The sequence below is a fragment of the Lucilia cuprina genome, chromosome 5 (assembly GCF_022045245.1).
Source record: "Lucilia cuprina isolate Lc7/37 chromosome 5, ASM2204524v1, whole genome shotgun sequence".
NCBI classification, from domain to species: domain Eukaryota; kingdom Metazoa; phylum Arthropoda; class Insecta; order Diptera; family Calliphoridae; genus Lucilia; species Lucilia cuprina.
Genome location: NC_060953.1, coordinates 47006794 through 47018435, shown reverse-complemented (window position 1 = coordinate 47018435; position 11642 = coordinate 47006794). Strand labels below are relative to the sequence as shown.

The following is an 11642-nucleotide window of genomic DNA, read 5'->3' as shown; positions in this document are numbered from 1 at the left end:
TATCTATCTATCTATCTATCTATCTATCTATCTATCTATCTATCTATCTATCTATCTATCTATCTATCTATCTATCTATCTATCTATCTATCTATCTATCTATCAAACCACAGCTTTGCAAGGTAAAATTGAACCTGCAATTACTGGAATGACCTATTCAGGAATGTTATGTGTCACGATCTATGCCTTGCTTCTCAAGGCATTAGAACATGATAGGGAAGTTCTAACTCATCTTATTAATTCGAAGAAACACACGATAGATCTAAATTTCGTTCATATAATCATGACTATAATTTTGATCTCAAAAACCTTGCAAACTATACTGCGTGATCGATCGTACAGCAATGTGATCACATCAATACGTTGTGATCAGTAAGATCATCCCTGGAACTTCTTTTCTTGTTTCATAGAGCCCTTTAATCAACTGAGAAAATGTATCAACCATAAAATTAATAACAAATAGTTAACTATTACTACTCTATATAACAGTTAAAGTAACAGGAATAATATGAACCATTTATAACTAATGTCCTAGTTGACGCCCAGGATTTATGTTAAACCAAAACTACTCTTGTCAACTTTCAAAATCGTAAGGGTTGTAAGTCGGATTCGGTACATAATCGAGTAAAATATGTAAAGACTTTTACTTACTTCGTCACACAATGAGCCGCTGTCAACACCCACTGAGTACCGATCAAAGCTGCACCACATAGATACTGATTCATGGAATTAATCAAAGCCACTTGCCAACACCATTCACCATTATCACCATCTTCACCGCCCACAACACGAGCACGTCTTCGGCTGGTAACATTAAACGTATCATAATAGGATTTAGCCATAACAATCGTTGAAGGAGCATCATCCTGATATGATCTAACTTGATTGAAATTTGTAGCATCATTTTGTATTAAATCGCCCAATTTATCATTGTGTATCTGTATGGGTACTATATCAGAGCCGAGTATTAGACGTTCTGAAGATTTTTGTACACCCACTGGAATGCCATAAGATTCGCTAAGTTGACGTGATTGACGATGTACACCATATTTGCCACGTACATAGGAGACGAGAGAGAGGGCGGGTGTAGAGGAAAGTGCACGACCAGAACGTAAAGTACCCTTGACACCGCAAACATATTTCGAATAGACATGAGGTCTGGCGGTAGTGGTGGTAGTGCTAGTTGTTGTGGGAGGTGTGGTAGTGTGTGGTGGTGGTGCCAAATGTTGAGGTTGCAGTTGTGGTGGTGGTGGCGGTAAACCTTGTTGGTGAGACACTGTAAAGAGGGAAAATATGATATTTTTTCCTTTAAGTTTTTTTTGATAAAGAGAACTTACCAATACTGGGTCCATAGATGGAGTAATCATAATTTGGTTGTTGCTGTTGAGGCACTTGCATAGGTGGAGGTGGTGGTGGATAATGATGACTGAATTGTGGTGGCTGTGTTGGCATATAAGCCTGAGGTGGAGGTGGTGGATAAGCCGATTGTGGTGGATATTGTTGGACACCCAATTGTGGTGGCGGTGGTGGATAATGGGCGTAGGAAGTATCGTTGCGTGTTTGGAATTGTTGTTTTTCCAAAATCTTACTCTTTGGAGCACAACAAGTCTGACCCGAACGTTTACATTTGAATAGATCCGTCATTTCGGCATTTTTGAAACAGGTAAAACTTAACAAACTAACTATACAAGAACCGGGACACTCTTCACGAGGATCTGGAGATGGTGTGTTGGCAATAACATAGGGAGCTTGTGTTGGTGGAGGTTGTGGTGATGAAGGTGGTTGTCTATTTTGTGGTGGTGGTCTAGGTGAACCAGCCCGTGAGTTATCACAGCAGACGGATCCCTTTGCACAAGTTGTGGGTCCCGATATCAACACTGAAGGTCTTTCACAGAAAGCAGCCATTATATTGAGTAAACAAAAACCAGGACATCTGGGTATTTTGGGTGGAGCTTGAGGAGCAGGCTGCTGAGCTGGACCATTACCTCCACTAAGGGTATTTTCAGCAAATGAGAGAATCTGTGAGAACAAATCATTGCCTCCCGTTTGACTTGACGATGAGGAAGGTGGCTGTTGAGGAGGTTGTGTTTTTTGTGGTTTATGTGTTGGCTTGGGATGATTTTTTACGGGAGCTTTAGTTGGATTATTTTTAATGGCTGGTGAGGTAACAGACTGTTGTTGTTGTCCGGTTATACAGCAACTACCTTCATTAGGACAGAAAGCTTCCGAGTCGATATCATCACAGAATATGGCCAATATACCATTCATACATTCTCCCTCACATTCCTTTAAAACTTGTCCATTTGTATTTTCAGTTTTTTCATTCTCATTCTTATCATTTTCATCTTCATCCTGCTGCTCTTCAGTTTCTTCCTCCTCTTCAATGGGTTCGGGTGTTGTTGTAGTAGTCGTATGAGCTGTTGGTGTCTTTTTATGTTTTACCGGTTTATTTTGATTGGAACTGCTGCTAATGATTTTAGTTCTTGCTGGTTCGGGAGTTGTAGAAGTTGTTGTTGTCGTTGTTGTGCTAGTACTGCTATGTGAGGTTTTTGTGCCACTAGCTATTTTCGTAGCGGAGGCGGTTTTCGTTTTGTTTTGCTGATTATTAAGATTGGCCATGTGTTCTAGAAGAGGGGGGATGAGGGGAGGTTATAGAAAGAATTCTTTAGTTTTATTGGTTTTGTACTCACTAGCTGGTATATAGATATCTTTGGGCAATTTTGTGTTGGAATAGTCATCTAAGGAGACACAGCACTTAGTGCCTTCTTTACATAAACCATCACTGGTCAAATAGGCTTCACAGTATTCGGCAATACGATCGGCTACACAAACACCTTTACAGTTTTCATCTGAAAAAGAAGAGAGAAATTAAACGACTTAGAGATATAAACAAGAATTGCTTCTAATTTGCTTTAACAACTTACTTATCTTATCATCAGCATCCTTTACTTTCTCCGACTTCTTGGAGGCTGCTGTAGTTGATGTGGTTACCGGTTTCTTAGTCGTAGTCTTGGTAGTGGTAGTGGGCTTCTTTTGTGTTGTCTTTGGCTTAGGAGTAGTAGTCGTAGTAGTTTTAGGTTTAGGCTTAGCCGATGTTGTTGTTGGCTTCCTAGTCGAGGTGGTAGTTGTGGTAGTAGTTGTCGTTGATGTGCTGCTAGTAGTATGATGTGCTGTGACATTTTTCGTAGGAGCACTTTCAATACAACATTTCATACTAGCCGAGGGACAGGGTATATCATCTAATACCTCATAACATATCAACGTAGCCAATGTATGCACACAAACACCAGGACAATCTTTCGAATCTGCAGTACTGGTAATAGTATCTAAAAGACCTGATAGGAAACTGCCTGCCAAAGATTCATCTTGTGCTAAAGTGACTTGGTTTGTGAATAAACTTAATATAGTTAGTCCTAAGACTAATTTGGGTATTTTATGTTTATTCATTTTAATCTAGTTTTGTTTAACTAATTTAGTTATTGTTGTACTTTGCTGTTATCAGATCCACGTTCTGTTATTGGTTTTATGGTTTGTTTATTTTCGGTTTTTTTTCTTTCTCACAAACTTTCCCTTGATGGCATATCTTATAAAATTTCAGGGTTTTTACCTTTAAGAAAAGAGAGTAAATATAATATTTATTTTATTTTTTTGCATTTGTGATTTGTTATAAGTAAAAGTATTTACATTTTTTTACTTAATTAGCACTTAGTTCTTTTTTTAATTCCGTCATTTGATTTTTAAATGTAACGCATGTTTTCATAATTTAATGTTAAATTTGTTAAAATTTTATTGGAATTTACTGTTTGGGCGTGTTATTTGTTGTACATTTTTTAAGCATAAATCATTCAACTCAAGCGTCTTTAAATAAATTTTAATTTCACTTTATGCATATAGATTTCCGGTTTAATTGAAATGAATTAGTTTTAATTTCGTTAAAATAGCGAATTTATAATACAGATGATCAAATATTATCTTGTCTGAATCATAAAGCTCAAATGAATGTAAACAACATATTATTAAAAAGGGAAATTGTCCATTTACATAAACTAATTCTTCAACAAAATGTATTCTGAGTTTTTTATTTTCTAAAAAAAGAACTGATGAACAGGACTGATCTTGTCTCAGTTCTATAATTCAAATGAGAATTCGAACAGTGCCACAGCAAGCAAATTAAATATTTAACACCAATTGAATTTATAAATAAAATCTTCTTTTATGCAGATCAGAATGGATCGTATGATAGCGACTCAGTTTTTAAAACTGACTGATCGTGTCTCAATTTATTAATTCGAATGAGAACTGTTATCGTGAATCGTGAAATGAGCACAGTGATCGTGAAGATAAGAAGTGAATTAACTATTTAACATTATCAACAACTTAAGTTAATTTATATCTAGACTCTTCTTTTATATAGATCAGAATTGATTTTAAACCCAGATAGTGTCAGAGGAGTTTTCTTCACTAATTAGCTAATGCGTTTCGGTCATAAAAAAGCAAATTTATTCTTTTACATGATCAAAAACTTAAGTAAATTTATAACTGAATTCTTCCTTCATACAGACCCAAATTGATCATATGATCACGACTCAGTTTTTAAACTCGAATGAGAAGTGAGATAGTGTCATAAAGAAATAAGATTAGTTTTTAATAGTTTAGCTGTTGATCACAAATTCGAAGGTTTTCTTTACTATATAAGCTGAGGATCATAACTGATCTCCCCTCTATCCATTAATTTAAATGAGAATGGAAACATTACCATAGTGAAGTTAAGAAGCAAATAAACTCTTTTAATAAAACTAGTAAAACAAGTAAATTTATACCTTTAATCTTCTTTTGTACAGATCAAAGTCGATCATCTTGATCGTGACTTTGTTGTTAAGCTTTAAAGAGAACTCTTAAAGAATTGTAATTTCAACATATTTAGATGAAGTAAGAATATTACTTCATTTAAGTTTTTTGGTTCATTTTTACGTTATAAGCTACAGATCACAGCTGATCGTTACGAAGTTGTAAAGTCCAAATAGCAAAATGTTTTAATTTCATCCAAATAGCCATTCATCATTAAAGTTCTCAAGTTTCTATATAAAATAAACTGATGATCGTTACTGATCGTGTCTATAATTTAGATCAGTATATAATTTGTAGTTTTTATAAAAGAAACAACTTGTATTCTATCTTAATGAATATACTGATCGCGAGTGATCAACCAAGATAGACTGATTCGTTAATGTCTTTAAATTTCTTTGAAAGTCCTACTTTCTTTTGTACATAATTGAATTTTATGTTTTTTTTTCTTTTCTGATCGCGCCTATGTCGTTACGATCAATTCCCCCTCATTTAAGGGGGGGGGGGAATTAATTCTTTTATAGAATTAGAGTTTTTAACAAACTAAGAATCTAATCACATTCAACTAAGATGTTTCCAAATGTATAAACTGACAATCACAACTGATCGCGAACAAGTTGTTAAACTCTAAACTTAGTAGAGAATAACTCTCAAAATTTTTCACATCGAATTAATTTATCAACTCATTACTGTTTTTATAAAAGAAACAGACTCTATAAACATTAACAAATAGGTTTTTTACTGAATAAACTGACGATCACAATTAATCGCGATAAAGTTGTTAAACTCTAAACTTTGTAGAGAATAATTTTTAAAATTATTCACTTATCGAATTTACGTTACTAATCATGACAGTTTTTATAAAAGAAACAGACTCTATCAACATCAACAAATATGTTTCATACTGAATAAACTGACGATCACAACTGATCACGATAAAGTTGTTAAACTCTAAACTTTGTAGCGAATAACTCTTAAAATTGTTCACTTATCGAATTCACTTTTCTACTCATGACATTTTTTATAAAAGAAACAGACACTATCAACATCAATAAATATGTTTCTTACTGAATAAATATGGCGATCACAACTGATCGCGATAAAGTTGTTAAACTCTGAAATATATGGAGAATAACTCTTAAAATTATCAAGAATATCGAGAATAACTTTTAAAATTGTCACTCATAATAGTTTTTATAAAAGAAAAAGAGCTCTTAACATGTACTTTTTTGTAAAAGTTGATGATCATAACTGATCCTGCTTAAATTGTAAAAATTAATCTAAACTCCAGTTCATTTTCAAATAATAATAACGATAGTGTTAAAGTAACATAATCAAGTTAAGTTTCTTCTTTTAGCTGTTTTTTTTTTAACCTAGAATACATTCTTTTAAGTTTCAGTTTTCCTTAGCCATATACTAAGTAAATGACTTTTTCATAAACCCAATAATAGAAATAGTTATAAGTTCAAAAATTTTTTTATGTTCTTAATGGTAAAATGAAAGTTGCAAGAGAGAACAGAATAGAATTTTAATGAAATTTGTTTAACACTTTTGTAATATACATTTTAGGAACAACAAAAAAGACAATAACAAAAACACTAAATATTCTAATACAACTTTGGCAGTACTTAACATACCAAACGACATACATAAATAACTATTTATTTAACCGACTGAAAAGTAAAAAAAAAAAAAATAAAATAAAACTAACCGATACTCATTTAAAGAAGTGTGTTAAGAATATAAAATCTTTGATTTGTTTTGATTTAACACACTTAATACTAAAAAAGCAAAGACACACAGAATATTTGTAGTTTTTTTCTTTTCTTTCTTTTTTTAGGTTTAAGTAAGGAACCAACATGTTTTATGGCTTAAACCGAAGAAATTCAAATTGAAATGAAATTTAAACCTGTTAATAAATGTATTTGGGTTAAAATATGTCACACATTCTGTTTTCTGGTTATTCGGTTGTTACTGGTTTTTTTGTTACAAGAATTTCAAATCCTATAAAAATAACAACAATAACAGCAATAACAATTTAGTTTTAAAATTAAAATTGTTTTTTTGCTTAGCATTTTTGTCTTTTTTAATTTTTTTTCTTAATTTTAAAGCGAAAGTAATTAAAGTAGTTTTAAAGTAACGGTCGTTTTGTTTAACTTTTTATCTTTAGAAAAATATCTTTTACAGATTTGTTTTTTTTGCTTTTTAGTTAGACATTTATTTCAATTAGCCGGTAATTTGTTATGTATTTTTTCTTGCTATAAAGCATTTTTTGTAAAAAAAAGTTAAAGTTAATGTCAACTTTCTTATTAAAATTATTTGCCTAATTGTTAAACTTTCCATTTTAATGTTTTTAAATGTACATTTACTTTTAAAAACATAAATGTAAAGTATCACATGACTAAAGAATGATCTAGAGTTAAGAATACTTATATATACAGTAGTTTTCCGATTTAACGACCATTCAATTCTACGAACATCGCATTTAACGAACTAGCTAATTTTTCCTATTGACTACCTTAAATAACGAACAAAACTTGCTTTTTGTACTCTGTTTAACGAACTAATAAAAATATTGTTTTTAAATTAAGATAAAATGACATTTATCAAAAATAACTAATAACCTAAGTTGTAGCAAGCGGTGCTTTTATACCCAAAACTGTAACTCATTCTGTGTTCTTATTAAATTTTAGTTCGATGTAGCTATGTCCGTCCGTCCTTCAGATAATGACTTTAACGCTCAATACTCGCTTAACAATACGAGTACGCCGAGTACTAACCGATATCTCTAACAAATTTTATGGGAATCGGTCCATAATTGACCTTACCTTCCATATCAGGCCCCCTTAAGAAAACTACTTCAACGCTCATTGCTCGCTTAAAAATACGAGTATAGCGATGAACTTCGAGAATTAACTTTAAAGCTCATGACAGAATTAAAAATACAGCGATTAAATTCGACACAAATATGGTTTGAAGGTGGGTATATAAGATTCGGAATTTTGTGTTTTGTACTATTTTTATAAAAAAAGAATAAATTTTTATAAAATACATTAAAAAAAAATATTTTATGTACCTATTTTTAATTTTTTCCTACCAAAAACCCACGTTTTACTTAGTACTGCATATAACGAACTTTTCAATTTTACGAACAGGCCTGACAACATATGGGTTCGTTAAATCGGAAAACTACTGTACATAGTTCACACTATAAAGTGATATATAGTTAATAGCAATCAGTAGTCCGATCGTTAGCAAAACTAATGATCTAGAGTCAGAATAGAATAGAGATCTGTTATCGTGAATATGCTTTAAACTCAAAAGTAAGGCATTACTAATTATCAATACTATAAAATAACTTTTAAGATTGATCTATTATCAAGTTTGTATATATACGATCAGTGATCAAAGCAATAGGCGTATCTAAAGTACTAAAATATAGACTCTTAGTTGATAGGTAAATTCTGAACTATGTTCCTAAATATAGACAGAAATTTAGCCAAAATTATAGACTGATTCACAGTCATGATTGTGGACTGATCTAGACTTAAGATCTCTCTATAATTAATACTATAGTGAGTAATATATACTGATTTATATGAAATTATATAGACTTGTTAATTGTTATCATTATAGACGTAGTTAAGACTGATCTATAGTTAGGACTATAAACCCATCTATTGTCAAGACTACAGATTGATCCATAGTCAAGACTATAAACTGATCTATAGTCAATACTACAAACGCATATATATAGTCAATGCTATAGACTGATCTATAGTGAAGACTTTAGAGTAATCTTTAGTGATGACTATAAGTGATCTATAGTCAAGACTACAGACTGATCAACAGTGAAGACTACAGGCTGATCTATAGTCAAGACTATAGACTAATCTATAGTCAAGACTATAGACTAATCTATAGTCAAGACTATAGATTAATCTATAGTCAAGACTATAGACTAATCTATAGTCAAGACTATAGACTAATCTATAGTCAAGACTATAGACTAATCTATAGTCAAGACTATAGACTAATCTATAGTCAAGACTATAGACTAATCTATACTCAAGACTATAGACTAATCTATAGTCAAGACTATATACTAATCTATAGTCAAGACTATAGACTAATGTATAGTCAAGACTATAGACTAATCTATAGTTAAGACTATAGACTAATCTATAGTCAAGACTATAGAATAACCTATAGACAAGACTATAGACTAATCAATAGTCAAGACTATAGACTAATCAATAGTCAAGATTATAAACTCGTCTATAGCCAAGACTATAGACTGATATATAATCAATATTCTAAGCTGATCTATGGTCAAGACGAAAGACTGATCTATAGTTAAGACTAGAGACTGATCGATAGTCAAGACTATAGACTGATCGATAGTCAAGACTATAGACTGATTTATAGTCAAGACTATAGACAATCTATAGTCAAGACTATAGCCGATCTATAGTCAAGACTATAGACGATCTATAGTCAAGACTATAGACGATCTATAGTCAAGACTATAGACGATCTATAGTCAAGACTACAGACGATCTATAGTCAAGACTATAGACGATCTATAGTCAAGACTATAGACGATCTATAGTAAAGACTATAGACGATCTATAGTAAAGACTATAGACGATCTATAGTAAAGACTATAGACAATCTATAGTCAAGACTATAGACGATCTATAGTCAAGACTATAGACTATCTATAGTCAAGACTATAGACGATCTATTGTCATGACTATAGACGATCTATAGTCAAGACTATAGACGATCTATGGTCAAGACTATAGACTATCTATAGTCAAGACTGTAGACAAGCTATAGTCAAACCTACTGACGATCTATAGTTAAGACTATAGGCGATCTAAAGTCAGACTATAGACGCTTTATAGTCAATTCTGTAGACGATCTATTATCATAACTATGAACCATGTAAATTGAATTTCTTCGTTTGTAAAGTTGACTTGGAATTTAAATCCAACTTTACACAATTAACTAACATATAAAATAAATAATTTATTAACAAATATTTTTAATTAAATAACTAACTATTGTGCAATAAAATGCGTATTTAATATTTTATAAGCCAAATATTGTCTATAACGCCAATATTTATTTCCAACCTTTCACAAATGCACTTTTATTAAGCCACAAACAACAATTTATTGAAAAGAAATTCAATAAAAAACAGGCGACATGTGCAAGCAAGGCCCGACAAGCCAACAACAAAAGCAACATACAGACGAACCGTAATATATTTTTCTACAGTTTTGGAAGTAAACACAGTTGGTACATTTCCGTTCCACAAACTTAACAAAAAAAAAATAATAAATAAATAAAAATATATAAATGTTTAAAGTGAAAGTCTTTCCCTTTGCCAATAACTAAAAGCAAATATGCATAAAATCAATATAATATTGGATACACCCTGTGTATGGTTTTTGGTTTTTGTAGAAATGTAAAAAAGAATTAAAAACAAATTTAGTAAATAAATAAAGAATTAATAAAACTTACGGTAAAATGCAAAACCAGTCTGTCTATATACTTTTCCAGCTAAACTAGGTCAGTGTGATCATGTAATGTCATTTATAACAAGATCATTGTCATCAACAATCATGATCATGAACATCATTAACATCGCTTTTATTAAGTATGTTAATAATAACGGTAGAACTATTTCATTTCGTATATATTTCATTCATAGGAAACTTGTTTAAGTCAGAATTGTCCATAGAAATGTTTGTGATATTTTGTTTTGGACCATCCTACAGAGATGTACTGGAAGAATACAAAACAAAGGCCAAAGTGACATAACAAGATGCACGTTTTAACATGTTTTCTTTGTTTTTTTTTTAACATATAATTAAAGTTTTGTTTGTTTTTACTGGTTCTTTAAAAACAAGAAAAGAAAAACATTTATATATGTGAAAGAAAGAAAGAAATAAAAGAACAATTTACAAAGAAATTAGTTAAAGTATAAACAGTTTTGAAGAATGATTTATTTTCTCATTAGCGGTACAACAAAACTGGCATTCAAATGTAAATTTTTTTGTTACTTCTTTTTTGTCTCTTAACGGCAAACTCAATCGGTATTTGTTGATAAATTTTTAAAAACATAACTTTAAATTTCGAAAAGTAGTTATCTGCTAAATCTGAAATTATGAAATTTGTTGCTAAAATTAATCATTTGTTTCTTTTAAAAAAACCGAGTTATATCATTAAAGAACAAAAAAAAAAACAAATTTGAGGTCAAAGTATTATACTTTTTGCAAAAAATATTTTTACAAATAACAAATTAGAAAATTCAAAATTTTAAAGAAATATATATTTAAATATTTTCAAAATAGCTTACATTCTAGACTATAGCTATAGACTTATAGCCTAATATATATTCTAGTTTATAGTCTAGTCTATAGTTTAGTCTATTATCCAGTTTACAGTCCAGTATACAGAATAGTCTTTAGTCTAGTATACAGTCTAGTCTATTATCCAATCTAATGCCTGGTCTTAAGTCTAGTCTAGACTATAGTATAGTCTACAGTCTAGTCTATAGTCTAGACTATAGTCTAGTCTATAGTCTAGTCTATAGTCTATTCTAGAGTCTAGTCTAGAGTCTAGTCTAGAGTCTAGTCTATAGTCTAGTCTATAGTGTAGTCTATAGCCTAGTCTGTAGTCTAGTCTAGAGTCTAGTCTAGAGTCTAGTCTAGAGTCTAGTCTAGAGTCTAGTCTAGAGTCTAGTCTAGAGTCTAGTCTAGAGTCTAGTCTAGAGTCTAGTCTAT

General features: G+C 31.2%; 1 protein-coding gene across 1 annotated transcript; it reads right to left on the bottom strand.

Moving 5' to 3' along the window:
* Positions 1 to 632: 632 nt before the first annotated feature.
* LOC111683441 (protein masquerade) lies at positions 633 to 3607 on the bottom strand. The gene is made up of 4 exons (XM_046952378.1): positions 2925 to 3607; positions 2691 to 2849; positions 1338 to 2624; positions 633 to 1276 (listed from the first exon to the last, which is right to left on the bottom strand). The coding sequence occupies exons 1-4, from the start codon at positions 3445 to 3447 to the stop codon at positions 648 to 650; spliced, it is 2598 nt and encodes an 865-aa protein (XP_046808334.1). The 5' UTR covers positions 3448 to 3607; the 3' UTR covers positions 633 to 647.
* Between the last annotated feature and the right edge of the window lie 8035 nt (positions 3608 to 11642).